This window comes from Fonsecaea pedrosoi, assembly GCF_000835455.1.
Source record: "Fonsecaea pedrosoi CBS 271.37 unplaced genomic scaffold supercont1.8, whole genome shotgun sequence".
Lineage (NCBI taxonomy): Eukaryota > Fungi > Ascomycota > Eurotiomycetes > Chaetothyriales > Herpotrichiellaceae > Fonsecaea > Fonsecaea pedrosoi.
In genome coordinates, this window is record NW_013550608.1 from 1,167,693 (window position 1) to 1,190,575 (window position 22,883).

General features: G+C 51.7%; 7 protein-coding genes across 7 annotated transcripts; 3 read left to right on the plus strand and 4 right to left on the minus strand.

Annotated features, from left to right (window-relative positions):
- Positions 1–28: 28 nt before the first annotated feature.
- Z517_11737 (uncharacterized protein) lies at positions 29–1,157 on the minus strand (the record flags this gene model as incomplete). Its single annotated transcript, XM_013423320.1, has 3 exons — positions 29–773; positions 822–913; positions 966–1,157. The coding sequence occupies 3 exons, from the start codon at positions 1,155–1,157 to the stop codon at positions 29–31; spliced, it is 1,029 nt and encodes a 342-aa protein (XP_013278774.1).
- A 779-nt stretch (positions 1,158–1,936) lies between these two features.
- On the plus strand, positions 1,937–5,862 carry Z517_11738 (uncharacterized protein; the record flags this gene model as incomplete). Its single annotated transcript, XM_013423321.1, has 2 exons — positions 1,937–5,541; positions 5,631–5,862. The coding sequence occupies 2 exons, from the start codon at positions 1,937–1,939 to the stop codon at positions 5,860–5,862; spliced, it is 3,837 nt and encodes a 1,278-aa protein (XP_013278775.1).
- Positions 5,863–8,006: 2,144 nt separating this feature from the next.
- On the minus strand, positions 8,007–9,560 carry Z517_11739 (ATP-dependent RNA helicase dhh1; the record flags this gene model as incomplete). Its single annotated transcript, XM_013423322.1, has 1 exon — positions 8,007–9,560. The coding sequence occupies one exon, from the start codon at positions 9,558–9,560 to the stop codon at positions 8,007–8,009; it is 1,554 nt and encodes a 517-aa protein (XP_013278776.1).
- A 1,968-nt stretch (positions 9,561–11,528) lies between these two features.
- Z517_11740 (uncharacterized protein) lies at positions 11,529–14,961 on the minus strand (the record flags this gene model as incomplete). Its single annotated transcript, XM_013423323.1, has 2 exons — positions 11,529–14,822; positions 14,875–14,961. The coding sequence occupies 2 exons, from the start codon at positions 14,959–14,961 to the stop codon at positions 11,529–11,531; spliced, it is 3,381 nt and encodes a 1,126-aa protein (XP_013278777.1).
- Positions 14,962–15,314: 353 nt separating this feature from the next.
- Z517_11741 (uncharacterized protein) lies at positions 15,315–16,367 on the plus strand (the record flags this gene model as incomplete). Its single annotated transcript, XM_013423324.1, has 3 exons — positions 15,315–15,359; positions 15,431–16,233; positions 16,310–16,367. 3 exons carry the CDS (start codon positions 15,315–15,317, stop codon positions 16,365–16,367), a joined length of 906 nt encoding a protein of 301 aa, XP_013278778.1.
- A 346-nt stretch (positions 16,368–16,713) lies between these two features.
- On the minus strand, positions 16,714–20,139 carry Z517_11742 (uncharacterized protein; the record flags this gene model as incomplete). The annotated part of the gene is made up of 1 exon (XM_013423325.1): positions 16,714–20,139. One exon carries the CDS (start codon positions 20,137–20,139, stop codon positions 16,714–16,716), a length of 3,426 nt encoding a protein of 1,141 aa, XP_013278779.1.
- Positions 20,140–22,192: 2,053 nt separating this feature from the next.
- Positions 22,193–22,823, plus strand: Z517_11743 (uncharacterized protein; the record flags this gene model as incomplete). Its single annotated transcript, XM_013423326.1, has 2 exons — positions 22,193–22,368; positions 22,451–22,823. 2 exons carry the CDS (start codon positions 22,193–22,195, stop codon positions 22,821–22,823), a joined length of 549 nt encoding a protein of 182 aa, XP_013278780.1.
- Positions 22,824–22,883: the final 60 nt, after the last annotated feature.

Consider the following 22,883-nt stretch of genomic DNA (forward strand, 5'->3'; position numbering starts at 1 on the left):
TGTCTAACAAATATGGTGTCCTTCAACTCTACCCCAGTCCCTGTTTCAAAGTACCCTTCTCAGCATGCACCTTGACCATTTTCGCCAGGAATGGCCCCCAATCCTCTCGTGTTCTCTCCATCTTCACCTGATCCGCATCCAAGCTCAACGAGTCGTCCAATGCGGTCAGAGAGAGCAAGGAATACTCCAAAGAGTTGGTCGTTGCGGATTCCAACTGAGCCTGTAGCTCCGGAAGAACCATGGCGATCCAGCTATCTCCTTCGTGCACAAAGCCTAGCTTCCGTGGAAGACGCTCCAAGCCATCCATTCTCCATACCACCCCTCCAGCTGGCACATATGCAATGAAATGAAGACCGCTTTCGTCCTCGTCGGCTTCGTCTTCTGCTTTGAGTTTCTTGCGTGGCCGTTTGGCATTTGCGGCTCTTTTCTTCTTTTCGGCCAGAGCCATGTCCTGTTTGAGACGAAGATCGACATTCATCTTGTCAAACTCTGTGGCAAACGAGTTGTGAACGTCTCTAACGTGGTCGAAGCGATCTAGGGCAAGGCCTCGTTCAACGGGGGTCAAATGCATAGTGGTCGCCCGGAAGTCGTCGAGTGGCTGGCCCAGGTTAACCGTGGCCTGGTTGTTGACGATATTCATAAGAGCAACCGTGGCACAAGAATTGGAAAGCGTCTGGTTTGCGAACCAAATTCCGGTGGGAGGCTGTGTAAGATCATTTTCGGTTTCGGGTGCGGCCCATCTCGACAAAAAGATTAGTCCGTAGATACTCTGCCTGTGCACTGATTAGCATGGATTCCAAGCACAAATTGTTTCTGCTTACGGCGGATACTCGAAGACGCTGTCAAGTGGCACTACTTCGTTGACCTGGACATTGGAGACACCCCATTCTCGTAACAAGGTGCTGAACACAATCTGGATCCAAGATCAGTTGGGTACCCCTTGGTAAGCGAAGGGAACGAATTACCGGGTCATTTTCTATTTCTGCCCATCCTTTCCACGAAGCGATTTGGTTATTAGCAGGTGGGACATCCTCGGTATTTGTTGAGGTTGTATCCAGGGGCGTTGAAGCCGCACCTGGACTCTCCTGAAGTGTATCCCTTTCTGCTGGTACGTGGGTGGTTGGCTCCGAAACGGCGACAGCTCCAGCGGTGGCCATCCCGGAAAGGGGTTTTGAGATAATTTTGTGTGTAGAATGAGAACGAAGCTGCACTTGATTTGGCGGAGGATGCGTGGGTAAAACCACTGCAGAAATAGTTCCTGAAAGGACTATTCTGTCTTTCAGTTGTATAGGAGGAGGACCAACAGTACAGGCCGGTCGGAAAAGTGTCTGGTTTGTCGGACAAGACGAATCTCCATCTGGAAAGGCAATGACTTTCTCACCAGCTTCGCACCTGATCCATTTGGGTACGGTAACGAGGTTCCATTATTTCATGGACTACCACGTGGCGGGCCGGATCCCCGGGGATGTTGTTGATCTCAGCCTGAACTCGAAAGGAATCGAAGGTTCTGTCCTGAAGGGGACACGGGGATAAAGGAGAGGAGCGAGCCTTGTGCGCAAGGCTGTGGAACTGACGTCATTTACATCGCCAAGCCATTTTTGACCTTCAGCCTTGTGCCTGGCAACGGACTGCAAGACGCGTGCAAACGCGACAGAAACCTGCGTCAATCGCTCTCCAACAGGTAAAAATTGGGTGTTAGAACTATCTTTCTTCTCCACGGCTACAGGATTGTACTTGCTGAAAAAAAATAAACAGCAGACATCAAGCGATTTCGGTTGTCCCAAAACCTCCACGAGCATTCACGCTTTGAATCCAAGATCTTTTTCCCTCGAAACTGCGACTCAGCCAACCAGTGCTGATAGGCAACTCCAATATTTCACGGAGGAGGCATTTTGGGTTTGATACAAGAGAGAATACTTCACAGCCGCATGGTGCAATGAATGGAACTCCGCGACTGCGGTCGGCCTTCCCTACCACTCCACGAACAGACCCTCGACGCCGAACCTTCAACAACAATGAACGCTCAGCTCTGGGCTCACCCCCTTCTCCCTTTCCTGAGAGACCATCACCGATAATACGACCTGTGAAAACCCCTGGTGAGCGGGCGGGTGCCCCTACGCCCCTGATACCGACCGAAATCGTCGACGTTCCATCTCAAAGATTCTACGTTTTTGGGTTTTATATTGCTCTCACAGCCTGGAGGCTGTACAACTCCTACAATGTGGAAAATGATCTGGATTCGACGTGGTTGTTTCTTAAATGGGTAGGAATTGATGCCGCATTCTTCGTGGCGCTACCGGCGTTTAAGATACCCTGGCTGGAGTTCTCGTTTCCCACGGCTTTCACACTATGGTTGCTGCATGCTATTGCAAATGCTTTCTTAATGTACAAGATACCAATACCTTTCCTGACGTGGCTGGGGGCACTGGTCAAGGTAGCCTATGATCGCGAGCTGTCGATCTCGGAGCACCGGGTGAAACCAGGCGATATTCTACACAACTCCTCGATCATCTTGGGCAAACAAATTATACACATCCTTCCAGAGGGCTCTGCCATTCTGAATCCCGAGAAGAGGGCGTTTTGCATTGACGCGTCGAGACCCTCAGTGGAACTACCGATTCAGATCAATCAGACGACACCTATTTCTATTGAGCTGCAACGGTACGACCTTGAGACAGAGGAAGTCGAGACGATCACCATCAGCAGCAAACAAGCCAGACAGTTGAAAACACAGGCCGACAGCGGTCACCACAAGTCTGATACAAACACGCCTCGGACTCTACATTACCCGGTTTCAAAGGCTGGCCTGTACCAGCTGCAACGCGTTATTGACACGACAAAATTGGAAGTGCGGAAACGGAGTTTCGACACGGCGGTTGTGCATTGCCCGTTGGCGTCCATCTCGACTCAATCCGAGGACAGATGCACTGGAGAGTTGAGCAACGTCGCTCTGCGAGTCACAGGTGTCCCACCGTTCAAAGTCAAATATAGCAAGACTGTCAATCACAAGCAATTCAGTTCCATTGTCCAGAATGTACTGCCCCATGTGGATCTCGACTTGGTCTCCAGCGATGAGGCCTCGGCTGTCGTCCTCGATCCACGACGGCCACATATGGGATGGACGAAATCCACAACCGAGTCGTTCGAGATCAATGAATCTCTACACCAGAATGGAAGCCATTCTTACACCATCGAGGAAGTAGAAGATGGTCTCGGGAACAAGGTCGTCTACAATGGGAGCAAATCAAAGGACTTTCATGCTCCACGGGTGCAGAGCTTGACTGTGCATAACAGGCCTCGAGTCACATTGGGAGGCCTCAACTCAGATCGCGTACTTCGCGTCCGTGAAGGAAACGCTATTCCTCTTCCTATCTCAATCCAACATGTGGATACATTGCATCCGTCAGACTGGCCGCTTAATGTGAAGTACAGCTTTGTCTCAGACGGCGAAGGGGAAGCCGTTCACTCGGAAAACCATGTACACGAGATGGCGGACCGTCGCTCCATGCCTCTGATCAGTCAGCCTGGCAAATATAGCCTCGATTCTGTTGACAGCCAGTTCTGCCGTGGCGAGGTCGTTGAACCTTCGTCATGTCTGCTCCATAACCCTCCCAAACCAGGTCTCAGTATGGAGTCCGAGGACATTTTTGACAAGTGTGCCGGTAATCCAATTGGCATGTATGTTAACTTTGACTTCACGGGCACTCCTCCCTTCAAAGTTCGATACACAATAAGCCACCGTGGGACGGATTTCCCCAAAGTCCAAGAATTTTCTGGTATGCGCGGTCAGATGGAATTGCGTGAAAGAGCCGCTGGCTCTTACATATACACAATCCATGAGATCGAAGACCAAGTCTACGGCAGCGTGTCACTAAAAGACCAAAATCTCGTCCTCAAACAAGACATCAAGCCACCGGCGTCTGCGATATTCCACGGAGACAACCGTGCTGTAAAGGCGTGTCTCGGCTCGCCTGTGTCCATACCAGTTAGACTTGCAGGTCAAGGACCGTGGGATTTGGATTATGAGCTGGTGCATGCCGGCAAAAGAAAGAAGCACCACATCCACTCCGAGGACGAGCTATGCATGATCGAACTTCCCCCCTTTGCAGAAGGAGGGAGCTATTCTGTTGTACTGTCAGGAGTCCAAGACAAATCACGATGTCGTACGACGTTGCAGGAGGAACGGAAGATCGAAGTCAGACAAGAGCAACCACGCGCGGCGTTCGGCGATATTGACGGCAAACGATCGATCCTGGCACTAGATGGCAGGTCTGTGAAACTGCCATTGCGGCTCAACGGCTTCGCCCCGTGGGCGGTCAGACTACAGAATCTAGACGACGGGTCTGACTCATTTGAGCAGATATTCAGAGACGCAAACGCCGAAATCTCAGTCGACCGTCCGGGTACTTACGAGATCGTCTCTATTCATGACAGTTGCCCCGGCGTCGTTGATTCTAAAGCGAATAAATTCCAAGTGAGTTGGCTGCCCCGACCAACGCTATCAATCAAAGATCCGGCTATTGGGACAGAAGGATCGAAAGGCTTCCGCAAGGCCGCAGTTTGTCAGGGAGACGAATCAGTTCTGGCCCTTGGTCTCACAGGCAGCCCGCCTTTCCACCTCAAATACCAGCAGAAGTTCGAACCAATCAAGGGGCCTGCTGCAATTAGCAACAAGCCTGTCACCCTGGCGGGTAGTAGTGCGCAAGTCAATCTTGACACCAGCAAAGCTGGAGAATACTCTTACGTTTTCAGCGAGCTGGGCGATGCTCGCTATTCTCCCGACAAGAAGGGATTTGCGCCGATTGTTCTCTGGCAGCAAGTGTATCCTCTGCCGTCTGCAAAGTTCAGCCAGGCAGGGAAGACTTATGGCTACTGCAAATACGATCCCACCTTCACAAACAGCGCTGAGGCCGAAACTGAAAACATACCAATCACCTTTACAGGCACGCCCCCTTTCAGTGTTGAAATTGCCATCATTCACCACGGCGTATCAACCCGCCCTGAGATCATCCGCCAAAAAGACATAGCCACGCGTAGCTACTCGTGGCCACTTTCACGGGCCACCCTCGACCTAGGTACACATACCGTTTCTATTCGTTCAGTTAAAGACGCGCTTGGCTGCGAATCCATCCTCGACTCGGACCCATCCGCCGTCCGCATTCATGTCTCATCGCCACCGGCCATCATCCCGCTGGAGTCCCAAGAACATTACTGTGTGGGCGAGCACGTCTCCTTCTCCCTGAGCGGCCAAGCTCCCTTTGACGTTTTCTATACTTTCCAGAATCGTGAACGAAAAGCACGTGTTTCGGGTAATGAGTTCAGACGGCTTGCTGAGTCGCCAGGAGAGTTTGTCATTACGGGTGTCAGCGACTCAGCGATGGGGAATAACAAATGCCGCGCAAGGAAAGACATCAGAAAAGTCATTCATCCGTATCCGACTGTTGAAATTGGCAAGGGAAAGACGGTAATCAGCGACATTCATGAGGGAGGGGAGGTGGACATACTGTTTACGTTTACCGGGACGCCACCTTTTGAATTCACGTGAGTATCACTGTCTCTTCCCCCACGCATTGTGTCCTCAATCAACAGACAGTTGGAAGATATACTGACATTTTGATGACGCTTACCAGATATACTCGCACGGAGAACCTCAGAAAAGGCACGGGCAAAGCCCGAGTTCTCGAGACACGCCACGACACGTCAGACGAATTCAGCAAGATGATCCGTGCCAGCGACGAGGGCATCTACGAGGTTGTGAGCATCAAAGATCGATTCTGTTCATACACCAAACCCAGTCACAAGGCCGCTGGTAACGGCGGCGGCGGTCTCATGGGTGGCCAGAAGAAGCTGTTGACTTATTGAAAAACCCCGATCAATGCGGTGGTACGCAATTTATCGAATCCACCATCTCCTGTCTTTCTCCCGTCCACCACTTTCTGCGCAGTATGAGACCTTGGAGTAGTAGTAAGCAAGCCACGATTGGACCCCTTTCTTCAATGGCCTCTGCCAGAAAGGACAGAGTTCCCCGTTTCATAGACATACATACATGCTTGGACATGTCGGTGGAGAAAGGACACCCTCGACCTCACCCTCACCCTCACCCTCACCCACACATTCCCTGAAGGGCCATGCACGCCCGTCATGAAGCATTGCCATGTTTTTTTTTTTTTTAACATAACTCCCCCGCCGAAGGTGATCGCTGGCTGGCGTGTCGAGTGGCATCGAGTGGAGTTGAGTCAACTCGACTCGAGTCGAGCTTTGGCAAACGCCTCGCATAATGTTGGAATTGGCCCAGCCAGCCAGGAGGGAAGGAAGGAAGGAATACTTTACTTTACTTTTAGCTACTTAATGGTGAACTTGGTTGGGATCAGATTTGTGTTTTTCTACCCCGATTCGTTCCCTTTTCTCTCTCCCTGCCTCCTTCATTGAGATCTAGCTTGCGAGCTTCCGCAAGCAAGAGAGAGAGAGCGAGAGAGCGCGCTGAAATGATCAACGCGGACGGCATTTTCCCGATCAGGGCAGTCGAGTCCGGGTTGGGGACGGTTGGATATCGCCAGCTTACCAGAGAATGTGGTAGTACGTCACGGTATAAGGCAAGCACTTCTAGAATCAAAATAGGTGGCATGGTTTGTTCCTTTTTTCTGTTTTTTCAGAGGAAAGAGGGCAGTTTTTCTCATTGATCAGCTTCGACCTCGAGTGAGGTTTGCGCGTAGAAAAGAACTAAACAGACAGACACAAATATACTAGAGTGTCGTCCCATCTAGTCTGCGCTTTGCTGTCCCGATATCTTGTCAAGCTATTTCCATCCCACTAGAAACTAGAATCGTCACAGTACTTTCACCGCTGGTAGATGACTTTCTTGGTCGTCTTTGCTCGTTTATCAAGCGACTGTGGAATTCTTTCGCAGTGTTCGTAGGTCTGTTTCCGTTTGTTCGGTGCATTTGCCTGTCACAGACATAAAATTCTTCACGAACTTCCGGGATGTGCAAGCCGTCGGCTTTCCTCCTATTATTTTTTTATTGTTTTCATAGTTTCTTGTGTAAGAGCGTCTTTGAGATCTGCTTGCATCTATCAAGCGTTACCCTTCCCCTGTACGGTGATGAGGTGGCATATGAAAGAAAGTTCACTGTTGGATTGAATTGGATTCGATGACAGATCATTGTCGTCTTTTGTGTTGAAGATTAATGCCAGGTCCTAGCACTGAGCTGCACTAGGTGACATCATGTTGCCACGGAGAGGTAATCGCATGACGATTATAATCGGTGTGTTGGTTTAGTGCGCTGAAGGGCTCGTACAGGGCAGTAGGTATGAGGTGACGATATTCTTGGGTATGTCGTGGTGGTGGTGCCTGTATTTGGGTGTCGTTTCTGCGCAAGTCGAAAAAGAGGGTGTTTGGCTGCTCGCCGAGAGAGATATTGATTGAATATGCGCCAGGCGTATTTGATGATTAGGTCGTTCCGTAAGACTGGTGTCGAAGTGGATAGAGTTGAAGAGTATGAGCATAGGATATCGTGACAGTGATAGGAGTCGTCGTGTGGCTGGTATGTCCGAGATCTGAACGAGAGAAATGCAAATAGCCAAGCAACGCCATGCAGGTCTACAATCCGTGTAGAAGACTGCACTGACCTTCACCGAAACTTTTGCGCCAGTTTTCTCCGTGACCCCCAACAAGAACGTGGCTCTTTCAAGACATGCAATGTCATGAGCCATAAATCCCCGACCGAAGCTTGCTCGGCAGAGGACCTAGAAGCCCCCCCGGTCCGTCCGTAGCAATCCATCCAGAAAACACCCACCCCAAGAAAGAAGTAGAAGCTGTACCAACACTGTTGTACAGATCTGATCGCAAGGAAAACCACATGAGCCAGCCATTATTGAAAACTCCCAGCTTGCGCATGTCGCATGTCATAGACCTTCGTGCCATGAAACTGAAAGAAAAAACGCCGTGAAACAGAAAATCAAGAAGAGAAAAAAAAGGTCCAGCGCTAGATCAAAGTTCAAATCTCAGACTAGTGAGCGATTTGACCCACGGGTGCCGCTGTTGACTGCTGGGGATGACCTCCACGGCCTCGAGCACCCTGACCTCGACCTCGTCCACGATATCCACCACGTCCTTGGTTGTTGTATTGTTGCCCATATCCGTTCGATTGATTCTGTGGTCTCCGAGCCTGCTGGTATTGACCGTTGCTGTTGGTAGCATTGTTATTTGTGTTGTTTGCATTGGCATTCGCGTTGGAAGTATTGGCCTTCTGAGTCTGTGCTGGTGGAGGCATTGCGCGTGGAATCGATTCGGGATTCTCATATACATACAGACTCTTGTCGATAGATGGAGGAATCGGCTGGATCTCAGTGCCCAGCTCTTGTTCGATTTTATACAGATTGAAACGATCGTCCCAGTTGATCAAGTTGATAGCGAGACCACGATGACCGAATCGTCCAGAACGACCAATGCGATGGAGATATGTTTCAGCGTTTTTGGGGAAATCGAAGTTGATGACCACATTGACCGCTTGAATATCAATACCACGAGTGAGGAGATCGGAACACACCAGATTTCGACAGACGCCGGCACGGAAGTCGTGGAAAACCTTGTTTCGATTCTGCTGCAGCATTTTGGCGTGAGAGTAGAAGCACGAATACCCCAGTTCGGTGATTTTCTTTGCAAGGAGCTCAACCCGGTTTGTCGAGTTGCAAAAGATGATTGACTGGTTGATCTGAAGCTTCGAGAATAATGTGTTGAGGCAATGAACTTTCTGCTTCTCTTCGACGAAAGCATAGTATTGGGTTATACCACGCAGGGTCAGCTCGTCCATAAGGTTGATTTCGTAGGGATTTCGCATGTGTTTGTCTTTGAACGCCTTGACGATCATCGGGAAAGTGGCGCTGAACAGCATCACCTGTCGGTCTTTGGGATGGAAGGATAGGAGTTGCTCAATGACAACAGTGAACTCCGGAGACAGCAACTTGTCGGCTTCGTCCATGACAAATATAGGGCATTCGGACAAGTCTGCAACACCTTTGCTTGCAAGGTCGAGGATTCTCCCAGGGGTGCCGACGATAATATGTACTGTTTCCCCTAATCTGATGATATCGTCTTTCAGTCCGGTGCCACCTGTGGTAACCATGACATTGATGCCCAAGTGCTTTCCCAGAGTCTTACAGACCTGGGATGTTTGTAGAGCGAGTTCTCGAGTGGGGACAAGAATTAGCGCTTGGGTTTTTGGGTTTTTGGGGTTGATTCGTTCGAGGGTAGGAATAACAAAGGCTGCGGTTTTGCCAGTTCCATTCTTTGCTCGGGCCAGGATATCTCGGCCGGTGAGGGCAACAGGTATGGTTTCTTCCTGAATCGGAGAGGGTTTCTCGAATCCAGCCTCGAATATGCCCATCATCAATTCACGCTTGATGTAAAAGTCTTCAAAATCCAAGCCTTTTGTAGCAGTCACATCTTCAGTCTGTTGTCTGGTGTCCTTTGCTGGAAGGTTGAGCGAGTCTTTCCAGTTTGACTCGTCTGCGCCATCGTTCAAAGAGGCTTTGTTGAGCTGTGCTGCTAAAGCGTCCGTCATTTTTGAGAGAGATTGAGAGGGCGGAATGGGAAAAGGGTGTGATGTCGGGTTTTGCGAGCAGCAGATCGATTGGTCGACAACGACAACAACCTCTTTCTAGTCACGAGAGACCTACTGGCGCCTAGAGGAATGGCTTGAGAGAGGGTAGTGGAAAGATCGTGGGTAGATGTAGGATTGTCGCGGGGTGTTCACTTTGATTGTGGCGGGTTCGGATCTGTGGCTTTCTTGTGTCAAAGGAAGCCAATCTGCGTCGAGAACGTAGTGAGGTGCTTGGAGAGAGTCAGAAGGTTTTCTAGTGGCGGCTTCGCCCCGTGCAAGTAGTGTAGTCGAGGTGTAAGTGAGTTCTGGTGCTTCGAGTCTAGAGTAGAGTGGGAGGGCAAGTTCTTTGTGCCTGGTCCGCGACTGCAGATCCCAGTCCAGCGCCAAGACCAAGGCATAAACCAAAACTTGCTGTTTTAGGCAACCTGCGTTGCCTGCTTTGTTCCAATGACTTCGACACTGATTCTACCCTGGCCATTCAGCCCCCGATTCGCTTTCATCCTGGTTCATTCATCATTCATTCCTGTTGACAATGAGGACTCCCTCAGATCGACAGGCTTACAATATTACAGTCTCGGCCCTCCGAGAGGCGGCAGAACCGAACCATAGACACACACCATCTTTCAGCCTGAGCGCACCTGAGACCATGTAGACCACGAAAGACCACGCTCCCAAATTCTGCCATGGTCGAGCTCTCAGTTGCATAGACAAGTGCAGCTTGATGGGCATGCTCCCGGTCCCCTTGAACCCTTACAAGGACAACTTGTCAACGTAAGCTATTTGCTCCACGCCAGATCATCAACGTCGCTGCGCACCTTCCTCTCGCACACGGCAAGACACATCCACAATTTCTTGTCTTTGCAGCGTTGACTGTGGGACCTCTGTCAAAATCCAGTTCTTCAGACTTGCTGTGTTCTGGGAGCGAAGCCACCATGCGGGACCAATTTGCCGTCCGCATCAGATGAAGGTAACGCAAAACTGGCAGTGGCCGTGGGAGATGACCTTTCATCGGGGTGTTGCTGAAGTGATGCATGTCCATGTAATCGCAGCAAATCGAGTTATCGACTAGAGGCATTGGTGTTGCCAACGCGTCGATGCGAGAGTCCGGTGAAAACAATACGGCTCCGCCTAAGAATGGATGGTCCTTGAAGGGAGAGACATTTGCGAAGCCTTCTGCGGTCCGATAAATAGTCGTCAGGAGGTCTTGCTGAGCCTCACTGGACAATGGCTTCCGCAAGAACCCCAACTGCAGCCACGCGAACGATATGGCAGTCGCACAATCATCCGTCAGAGTGTCGCCAGGAGTCGCCACGTCCCTCTCTGTGCAGCTTTCGTGGACAACCACCGCCTGGCACATGTTTTTCAGACTCACGACTTTCCAGTGTCGACTGAGGATCGGCGGGCTCCGTGTTGATAAAAATCGGTGAAGCGTAGGCCGTTACACAGAGTCAGGGGAGTCCAGGAGGTCTCGGGCGTGGGCCATAAACCATGGTGTGGCCCGCATTATGGCCCTGGCGCCTTCGGTTGTTTACACCGCACGCACCCTATGGAAGCAGTTCCCAGAAGCAGTCGTGGCCCATAGCGTTATAGCAGTCAGCCAATTTGCACATGTGTAAAAGTTGAGGCTGCCCACGAGCAGCACAGGTCAGCACAACCTTCTCGGTCTGTCACACGTCGACCGCAACCCGGTGCCAACCTCAACAAGAACAAGATACAATGTTGCGTCAACGTCGACTCAATCACGTCCGGTCCTACAATGGTTCAGTCCGGCCAAAGAGCAAGATCTTGGCAGTCCTGTGTGTCCTCATTACCAGCATGGCAACATTCAACAATCATGTGGCAGTGAGTACGAGCCTCGTTTGGCCCCTTTCTGGTGGCGCAATCCTATAGACTGTTAGTATCTGTGTACAAGGTGCGACGCTTCTCCACTCACTCAATGGCACAGACATCCGGAGCTTTCTTGATGTCGGATTTGGTGCCTGGGCTGATAAGAATGAATTGGCCGCCACTGCTGTGCCTGGCTCCATCGATTAACAGGTTAACACTGATGTTTCTGTTGACCGCGTCCATGAACACGTCGAATTCGTCGAGACAGCGAATTGGAACACCCATTGCGTCCCAGATCGAGAGCAACAGGCAGATCTGAGCGAATGACTTCTCTCCACCTGACAACGTCTTTGCGCTTCTCCCGCTTCCGTCACGTCTCGTAATATCGGGTTCGACGGCGATGTCCATCTCCTTCTTTCTATGATCGATGTGGAGCCGTCCGCGGAACCCTCTCTCGCTGAGTTTGTGGATGAAGCCTGCCCGTGATCTAGCAGTGATATGGCCTCGAAACAATACCCACCGCCTTTTTCGCTCTCCAAGCGTTCTCGTGAGTTGCGCCTGTAAAGATTCAAACGAACTCATTTCCAGCTCGGCGGCCTTGTATGCCTGGGACGTTTTCGATGCCTCGGCGGCGATATCATTCCGATCACCCACCTGGGATTGATATTTGCGATAATCTGCCGAAAGTTTTGCATGTTTTTTCTCCAGGCTCTCAAATGTTTCGCCTTCGGGAAGGTTGACCCGTTCACAGACCAGCCGTGCTTGGTCTGTGAAGTTCGCAATTTTCTCATCCATTTCCTGCATCTTCCGTTCCAGCGTGCCACGGTCAGCTTTGGCGTCGTCAATCATAGCGACGGCTCTATTTTTCTCGCCCAGATCATGCGCGCGTTTCTTGCTGGCTTTCTGAGCTTTCAACTGCTCCTTATCGACCTTAGCTTCAGCATCTTTGATGCGGACATCCAGTTCGTTGCACTTTTGGGTCGCCTCGCGAAGTTTCTTGGTTTGTTCGTCAAGGGCAATGACCGAGTCTTGAAAAGAGCTCTCGTGAATGGTCTTTTGCTCCTCTGCCTCGCTCAATGACTGGCGCAGGGCCTCGAGCTTTCCACCCTCGACGCTGTCGTCCCTGATGGCCTCCTTCAAACGTTCAACGTTGTCTTCCGCTTGCTGTACTGCAATTTCGAGCGCTCTCTTTCTGTCCGCATGTCGCTTGAGCGCCTGTCTTGCTTTAACATGCCGATCTTGAGCGCTGCGAAATTCTTGCTCTGCCCGTAGACGCTGGGTCTTGCACTCAGCAAGAACATCTTGTTGCCGACGGATTGCATCGTCAATATCTGTCTTCATCCGTGGAGAGCCGATAAACTCGTGCACCGGATCTTGCGCTGCTCGGCCGTTTCGATAAGACAAAACAGCACCCTTAACCTTGCTGCCTGGACTGAAACAATAGCACCGCTTGACATTGCGCAAAGGTGTAGCTTCCGAATAGAGTGCCTTGGAGGCTTCAGTCATGTCTGAAATGAGGATGCTTTGCTCAATTTGGTTGGAAATAATGAGCTGTTTCCTGACCGCCTCGTTGTCGATTTCCAGAACACTCAAGACGGTGGTGAATCGGGGATCCGGGAGATGTGGCTCAATGTTCAGTGGGAGGCTGTTGGCGATGAAGATAGGCAGCATGCATTGAGTCCGTCGCATGATGCCGCTCAACAGATTTTCGTCCTGCTTGCTGGTCACGATAAATCCCGAAAGCGCGTTACCGAAGGATCTTTCCAAAATCGAAGACCATTCCGGTTTTAACAATCTAACATGCTTTCCCAGAGGGCCGACAGGCGCGTCCCGGAACCCCCTCTCCTGTTGTAGGGCTCGCAGAAGGTCCTGCATTCTGGGATGAAAAGCAAGATCTTGAGAGTTGCGGTTCTCTACCAGACGCCTCAGGTTGTTCTCCAGGTCGGTCACTCTCCGTTCCTCATTCTTCTTCGCTTCTCCCGTTTCAGCCTCAAGCCTTTGCATTGTCTCAATTTCTTCGACACATGCATCTCTTTGGTTCAGGTGATCCTGCAACTCCTGCTCCGCTCTTCTGACCGTTTCTTCCGCATCGTTGAGTTCGCTGATGCGGCGAGCAGCTCCTCCCCCATCAAGCTCGGCGAGTCTTTGCACTTCTTGTTCGATAGCTGCCTTTTTCTGTGTTATGGTTCTGTCAGCACTGACCAAGGCGTCACGGATTTGTCGTTGCTCAGCAGCGGCTTCTGAATAGTTCTTTTTCAGATCGTGCTGTTGTGCCTGCAGCTCCTTCTTCTCGTCGTTGAGGTGTTGGACAGCTTCATTTGCCTCATTATACCTGTCTACGGTGGTGGCTGCAATTCGGTCGGATTCCTGATAGGCCGCGTCAAGCTCTTCAACTTTTGCCTCTGCAGCCGCTATCTTTGCGTCCGCCTCTTGAAGCTCTTTGACATATTCATCTCGAATGTTCTCCTGAATAGCGACTTGGGCCCATGTCAGCTGTCGGCGATAATCTCGAAGCTTGTCACGCATAGCTTCGTATCTGTCGGATAGCGCAAGCTTGTTCGCCGCGCTGTCCGCCTTTCCCTTTAGAACTTTGAGATCCGGGGCCCTGGCGGCGATCTTTACTTTGATGTTGTCGAGCTGCTCCTCGATGAGTCGATAGTCCTGGTCAAGCTGCTCAAGTTGGACGCCCTTCATGAAGAACTTGTACTTTTCCGTGGCGCTCGAGCTTGCAATGAATTGACGCGCCTGATCTTGCGAGAGAACTGCCATTGGGTTTTCGATCTGCAACATCATATGATCGCAAATTTCTTCGAGATCAGACTTCCGAGTAGACACGATGCGGCCCCTTTCTGACTTCAGCTTGAATCCACTACCGCCAGTACGTGAGATGTGGCGTTCAACTTGAATCGTCTTCCCATATACCTCGGGCATGTATGCATTTTCACCTTGGTTCTTTAGCCTGCAGATGATGGTGGCGTGATCTGTTCCCTCTTTAATGAAGTCTTGCAGACGGGCTCCTCGATTCGTTGCCGAAGCCTTCCCCCCTAGACACAGGACGATGGCAGTGAGAATCGCACTCTTCCCACTGCCATTTTTGCCGCAGATAAAATTGATCAAGGGGCCAAGCTCGTAACTCATATCCTCGTGACACATGAAGTTCTTGAGCTGGACTCCCTCCAAGATACCGTACTCTGCAGGCTCATTGTGAGCACCTTCTCTGCTCCTGGCCTCGATGGCTTGGGTGGCTGCAAGCAACGCCTCTTCGTCGTCGTCGTCGTCTTCGTCGCTATCGGAACTAATCTCGGAAGGGGGAGTACTGGCATCTTCGCCATCAGCTCGATCACTCGAAGTATAAATGTGGGTGGACGATTCTTCGCTTGTCCGTCTTCTCTTATTCTAGCCTCTTGTTAGCATTGTTAAGCATGATGTTCCTGAGGAAATGCCATACGGAGGCGCGGGGTGGTGGGGACGACTCTCGACTGTCGTCGCCATCGTCGTCGCCGTCAGTGGGAGCAGGGCGCTTCTGAGGCGCCATTTGAGCGCTTCGCTCCAGACCAAAACGCTCTTTGAGGAGTGGTGATGCGCATGGAATGGAGATGGTGGAATCAGGCTTTGGGAAACCTCGCAATCACCGCCTGCACCAACGGTGAGCGCGCCCGTGCGGTACTTGGCGTTTGGCGTTTTCACGCGTTGAGGCGTTGATCGACGGCTAAACTCCGGCTATTGGGTCATCGGCCAAATGGGCCCGATGTCGCACAAGGCGAAAGGTCCTTAGTGGTTCGTTTCTACAGCATATTTATTTTCGCGCAGTTCGTATTGTATATTGAACTCGAACTTTGGTCTCCTCCAGCTTAAAGCCCCTTGACCGCAGTCCATTTTTTAAAAAGAATGGCTTCAACCTCAGCCAAGGATGGGGACAAGTTAAAGGCCAAGGTATGCAAGGAACTTCTATGGGCCTCTCCGCACGAAATTTCGCACTTCTGACGCATACATACGTTCAATAGCCGAGTGCGCTGCGCTCGATAATAGCTGGCTCGACAGCCGGGGCAGTCGAGATTGCCATAACATATCCCTTCGATCTCCTCAAGACAAGATCGCAGCTTAACCGCCGATTACCAGACTCCAAGAAGCTCCCGTGGCCGCCCTTCCCCTCGAAAGAATGGTACACGGGTTGCACGACCGCGATCGTGGGGAACTCGGTCAAGGCTGGCGTTCGATTCCTCGCCTTTGACACATATAAACATCTGCTCTCGGACGACGATGGTCAAATATCCGGGCCTCGAACCGTCGCCGCGGGGTTTGGCGCCGGGGTCACAGAATCGTTACTCGCGGTAACCCCGTCAGAGTCAATAAAAACACAGCTGGTCGACGACAGGAAGAGGGCGCAGCCGAGAATGCGCGGCTTCATCCACGGGTCTGCGGTCATTGCCCGCGAGAAAGGGATTAGAGGCTTTTTCCAGGGATTCGTGCCCACGACAGCACGACAGGCCGCCAACAGTGCGGTTCGCTTCAGCACCTACACGAGCCTCAAGCAATTCGCCGAGGGCTATGTGGCGCCGGGGGAGAAGCTGGGATCTTTGACGACTTTCGCTCTAGGAGGCATCGCGGGCATCGTGACCGTCTACACGACCATGCCTCTTGATACGGTGAAAACCCGCATGCAGAGTCTAGAGGCCCGGTCAGTATACAAGAACACATTTAACTGCGCCGCGTCAATCTACAAGAACGAAGGCATATTAACCTTTTGGTCTGGTGCTCTACCACGACTCGGTCGTCTCACTCTCAGTGGAGGCATTGTCTTTACCATGTGAGTCTCTTCCGACATCCGATCGGACCATGGTTTTTATTCTGTGGAAGCATTCTGACCGCGATCGTGAATCCAGGTACGAGAAGACCATGCAGCTCCTCGACCTCGCAGATCCCGAGAGACGATACATTTAATGATCTGGACAAGGGGATCTGGGCTCTTCGCAAACCAAAATCCTGCGTGATGTGCGAAGTATTGTGTAAAAACTCTCAAGGGATGGCCCTGTCTCTGGAGAATGGGAGAATGCTGAAGCAGGTCTTCAGAGTAGAGCCTTCTCCCGCTTTCCCATGGCCGTCCTTGGGAAGAGAAGGGCGTTTTATGAAATGTGGCTCGACCCCAAAAATTGGTGGGAATCTGCGCGCAGGTATAGATTCGCCCTTTTGAGGCCCTTGCTTTGCTTGTCATTCTTGTTATCAAAGTGATACCCAATATACACATATATGAAAAACACAGGCTGGTCCCCGCCCGTTGCTCACTCTACTACTTCTTGATCTTGATCTCCCTCACGAGGCCCTCGCCCAGCCTCGCCATCTCCGCCAGCACTCCGTCCTGGTTGAACACGCACATGTCCTTTCCTTCTTCGCCTTCGCCCTCCGATTTGACGGGCACGCTGGACCAGCCCAATCGCACCCGCCACTCCTTCCTCCCCGACACGGTCGGCCGCCAGAGACCCGCAATCACCGTTCCACCGTAGCGGTCGTAGAAGAACAGGGCCGCGGACCCGAATGCGTGGTTGAGATCGCGCAGGTACAGCTCGGCGGGGTCGTACCCGATCGAGTCGACGTCCATGCTCTCGGCGATCTGGAGGTTCTTGAACTCCTGCGCACTGCTGTCCCTTCGAGACTTGGCTTTGGTACCTTTGCCTTTGAGTCCAGCACCGCGCACCACGGAGGGTTTCAAGTGGATGAGAAAGTCGTAATCTCCCAAAGGGCTTTCGAATAGGCCTGTCCACTGGTCTTCTGTCATGCTTGTAGACTTGCTCTCGACCAGTTCGATCGCTGCGCGCGCCAGTGCGGTCAATCGACCGGCAACGACCCGTGGAGGGTGCGCATTGATAGTCCACACGGTCCCGCTCGTGTCAATATTCGTGCCCACGAACCACACCACGTTGTTCAGCTGCGGGTCCAACTTCCTCCACGCCTCGAAACGATTCCGGATCTCCGTGACATTCGCCGCGGTCAAGGAGTCTTGTGAGATGCTCATGTCAATGATTAACGGTGAATAAGCCCAATCCCACCTCGCAAGGAAGTGTAGGCATCGCAGAAACGCTACAGTTGCAGACCCGGGGACACTCCACGGTGCGGGCTGGAGGAAGATATGCGCGGCGATGAGTTCAAGAATTTCCTCGGGGATATGTTCGTGAAGCAGCAGGTGGGATGAGACCCATTTCTTCAGCAGGCGGACCGTACTGGACAAAGGCGGGAATCTGGTGATCAGGTTGCGAATAGTGGTCGTATGTATTGGTTTAGCCTGAAAGTCGCGTTTGTAAGTGGCTAGTGCGGTGGCAAGAGAGTCTCTAAGTGCACCATGGAGGGATTTATCCGCCAGGGCGGTCTGAATGAGGTGAGCTTCCCGGTCATGGTAGATGCGAGCTCGGAAGCAAACAGGGCTGATACCAGGAGCTGGAGAAGGATAAATAATGTCGAGGAACGAGGTATTGAAATAGCCTGTGTTGGCCGAGTCTGTATTCTCGATTCCTACACGGGTAGTGAGGCCTTGCTCGTTTGAACTCAGCAGCTCAGAAAGTTTAAGCAGAAACGCAATTTTCGTATGTTGGATGGCAGGCAGGAAGTCTGGCCACCTTGTGGAAGAGTCAAATTGGATAGTGATATCGATGGGGGACGAAATCGATGGTAGCAATGGATGAAGCGTAGAGCTCGAGCGCAAAGCCGGGTCTGCAGGAGAGATTGAGCGAATCGGCAGCGGTAGACCCTCAAGGTTATGCAGACCGGATGTCAAGGTCTGGAACGTTGAATTGATCACACGGAAAGCGTCCTTGGGGGTGAGGCCTGAAGTGTAGTTGCCGTCCCCCAGAACACCGGACTCCAGATTCTGACTCCTTGTTTCGAGCGAGCTCGGCAACATTTTGAAATGCAAGGTTGCGAGATATGCGATGATCTGTAACGTTACTGGCCGGTCTCCTGCCCATACCAGGCTTTCAGATATACTGCCGTCTTTGAACCGGCGCAACTCTGCCTTTTCGCCCCAGAACTCGCGGAATTTGGCAGCTTCTTCCTGTTCATCTGCTGATGGGCCGCGGTCAACGAGGCGGTTGATATTCTCTGAATTAGCAAGCAACGCAACTTGCAACTCATATTTCTCTTTTCGGTGAGATGGGGGCTTGTTGACAGGCCACCCTGACTCTTGAGGCAGCTTGAAGTCGATCAAAGTAGTCCTGTCACCCAGTCCCTTTTTCAGGATCTTGTACATTCTTTGCACAAAATTCCGTTCATCTGTGGCAGTTCTGACTAGATCTGCAGATACTGTGACAGAATATATCTCGTCGTACTGCAGCAAGGGCACGGCGACGTTCAGCACAAAGGTTGCATCAAACCCGTTCTGATTGCGAGAATTGAGTGCCGACAAGGACACTTGAGCGTGATGACGAATTAATTCATACGACCAAGGAGACATCTTGTAGAGGATGTTGACACCGGTCTCCCCATCGTAGATGACTGGTACGTCCGAGCGCGGAAGATCGAAATTAGCACCGTTGAGAAGCATCGGTTCCTGCAGATCTCGTCCGCCGAGTATCTGGAGCATAACCTTGAAAAACTGTATGCTGCTGTACTGTTTCGAGAACAGTGGGTGACCGCGGTGACCGCCAGTGCGCGTCAGGAGTGCGCATATTATGGTCCATTCCAGGAAACCGAATCCGCCTATCCGAGCGGAGCTGGAAAAACCTCGTTGTCGAAGCCAGAGTTGGCCAATTCGGCAAGCTTCATCAAAGGACGAGCTCCTTGTCGATTGGATGATTTGGCCAAAGTGTGGAACAGATGCAGCGTACCGTATTGCACTGTTGTAGAATGGAGATGACTGGCCATTTTGTTCTTGACTGCCCGGTATTTCTCGCCTGAGACAGTTCTTCGAAGGCAGCGTCTTTGCTATGGGTATCGAAGGGTCACTGAAACCCACAGCAATCTGGAATTTGAATTTGGATGGTTTCCTGTCCTTACCAACGAGGTCAATGACGGGTAAAAGATCGACATCATGCTTGTGTGCAAAGGAGATATCGAAGTCGACTTCTTCACTCTTCTTAATAGCCGACGCAATACAAGCGAGGTAAAATGCACCCTTGTGGCATGCTCGGTAGTTGAGATAATCCTTCTCCTGTAAGATACCATCAGGCATAATCGCTGTGATCTCCACGGCGTTCTCGTCCTTCAGGCTCAGACTCCATGGTAACGCGCCACCAACCAGAACCTGCTTCGGAGCAACAAAGCTGAACTTGTAGTTTGTATCTTTTGACGGCTGTGGCTGTGGAAATGGAATATTTATTCCTCGGTGGCGCAACAACTTTACGGCCTCCGTCGCAGTGACAGGCGGGATGTCCTTGATATCTTTGATGAGCGATACCAACTTGGTTGAGAGAGTGGTCCATTTAGATCGCAGCTTGTCATAGTTGGGCGTCACCTCGGCGTTCAGATCAGCTACTTGGAGTCCGAGAATGGCCGACTTATTGATGCCCCCAGTCGGTAGCACAGGAGTCTTCGATACAGACGTCTGACTGGGCTTCGAAGTTGGTTTCTGAGACGGTGTCTTCGAAGCTAGACCATTCCTTGCGAGGTTGTCTGGAACAACGTCACCGCCATCGGAGATGTTAGAGGCTTTGCGAGGGTCAAAATCATCTGTCTGCGAATCATGGCTGAGTTTCCGCCTCTTGGCTGAGTATTGTCCAACTGACATATTTGGTGTAGACATGTGCTTTCCGGAGCACAGTCGTGAGATAAATAGGAATTATTCGATTATGGAGACTGCCACTGATTTGTTTCTGCCGTGCCAGCCATATTCGCTGGTTTCATGACCATAAGCAAATTGATTTCGAGAAGTTCATGTCCAAGTTGTCAATCATCCGAAACTTTTTTTAATGCCAAGGGTTAGGAAAACTGCTCGCCGCTCAGCCTCCTCTGGGACTAGGGTGATGCCGCCCTATACTAACCCCAGGCTTCCGTGAGCCAGGTGAGATCGCACCCGTGACGCACCCTCCGCAGGGGCGGAAGGGCGTGCCATCTGGGCGTGGATCGTGCAACGCCGATCGGGCTCGGCGTTCTACGTACTTACGGTACGGCAATCATTAGCGCCCAGGACTAAAGTGAATCTCACCAGAAGGGACCGAGGGGAAGACCGAACTACCATCTACACAGTCCTAAAAAGCGGCGCCGCTCGGGCGACGTTTTCGACCTTAGTGTCATAGTACCGCTTGACCTGAACGGGAAAGGCGGCTTCTTACGCACCCTTAACCTACTACTTTCGGATCTGGACAGCGTAAATTCTGCCACCTCTGAGGGTATATAGAAGAGATGCCGACCCTCACTACTTTCACCTCCACCTGCGACTAGATGAGTCCCTCCACGACCACCATCTCTCTCCCGTCTACTAGCTTCGCCTAGAGGGCCGACTTGAGCTGACCCTCACGCCACCTGTCATGCTGCGAGACACGAGTTCCCCTTAACGTTACTCTTCGAGCGAAATCCAGAGGTCTACTCGATCCAATTTCGCCGTCGTGGACTGCCCGCCCTCTAGAGTCCTCTTCATTATCGTTGCCGCCATGCTCGAAGCGCGAGCTCCCCCCTCCCATACACCGAAGTGACAGAGGCCCTCCATCCTCTCTCCCCTTTCAGCTTCTTGTCGACGACCGGCCCTCACTAGGTGGATTCTCGCCCTTTACACTATAGAGCCTACCTCACACTTAGCCTGAAGAGGTGGAGAAGTATCTGGTGTAAGTCTTGCAATCTATCCTCCTTCGCTAAACGAATCAGGTCTCGGAATACTTGAATCTCCTCTGTGTCAGTGAGATCTTCCTCGCCGGCGAAGGCCGAGTGTAATTTTTTGGCGTCCCTCATCCAGCTTCGCTTGATTGGCAGCCTGGTCCAGGCATCGACAGGTCAGCCCAGCAGACCTTTTCGATCTCGATTCAAGCATACCTGGGATAGCTTGCTTTCGTCGTTAGTAGTGTCGAAGACTTCACAGATGGAGCAAGCACATGCCATGGCCAACGGAGCGGTAGGTGTTTCGAGATCTCCACGCAGGAATGTCCTTGGGGTTGACCAGAGAGTGTGGGTCGATCCGGATGGACTATATATGCAAAATGCAGGTTGACTCCTGCTGAGTCGTGCGTGGATGTGAGTGTCCTAGCAGCAAACATCCCCTAGCTGCGGATTGGTGGTCTATGGAGGCGGACCCCGAGAAACATGGGTTTGGGGATCGGCTCGCCGACGGGCCAACGGAGACATGTATCAAGATAGTGCGCTAATTTCGCAGCCTGCCTGCGAAATTAGCGCGCTGCCTTCTTGATATGAACCCTCCTCGCTCAGGTCCACGTTCCTTCCTCTACTCTGACCTCCACAGCCAAAGATGCACCAATCAGTACCACCATCAGCGGAAGAATTGAATGTTCAGCTCCAACAAATTCATCAGCTGCTGGCAAAGAACCCAGTACTGAAGGACCAACTTCATTTCACAGCGACTCGTAAAGCAGTGTCCGCATCGTCGCGACCGCACAAAGGTCACACGGATTGGAGAAGGGTGAATGAATGGACCAGTCTGGACTTTGCGAAGCCTTTGGGTGCAGCAGCCCGAACATTTCGTCTCAATCCAATATGGGCCGTAAACAGTGTCCTGTCACCCGTTATTACAAATGACCTGGCAGTGCCTGATGTTGCAGCAGACGGATGCCAAAGCGGCTATCCTACATCGATGCCAATTAGTGACTTTATGTGAGGTGAAGAGCCAATCGGACATGCCCACGGAAATCATCGCTCAGCACCTGGCCCCGTATTTACCAACCGCCGTGGAACGATATCAAATTATGGCCGAGGAACGACGCGCGATCCTGGTGAACGAGGTCAATAAAATGTTCGACGCTGGGTCGCGGTTAAGCAGATCGATACAGATGTGGCTCTCGAAACCATCGTGGTTCTTGGAATCTCCTTGAGCCGTAATTTGTGTGTGACCCTATGGTAAAGTCGTGTGAACGGGTCAGGCTAATGCGACACAGCTGGGAGCAAAGAGTGCCGAAGCAAGGTGCCGGTGATACGGCAGTGGTCGCCCATCTTAAGCAGATTGGACTTCCTACATTGGCCAAGGCCCATCGAGATCTGCAGCATGCGGTGATTAACCACCTGTGTGGTCGTGTTCTCCTCGGGATCCACGTCCAAGGCCCCATTATAAGGAATAATGCAGTGACTGCAAATGTGTGCCCACCGCAACACGGACTGATGCTCGGTCATTCGCTCAATTTAGGTTTTCTTCTCCCACCTAGACACCAAGCAGACGAAGCGTTCGGGGCTGGACTTGAGAACCCGGTCGATTATCAAGAAATCTTTGGCGAAGGCATGCGAGTCGGCGTCCATCAACTTCTGATTGACTGAAATCGGACGGAGTAGCGGGAATACGATGGCGGCATGTGGATGAAGAGGAAACATTGTTGG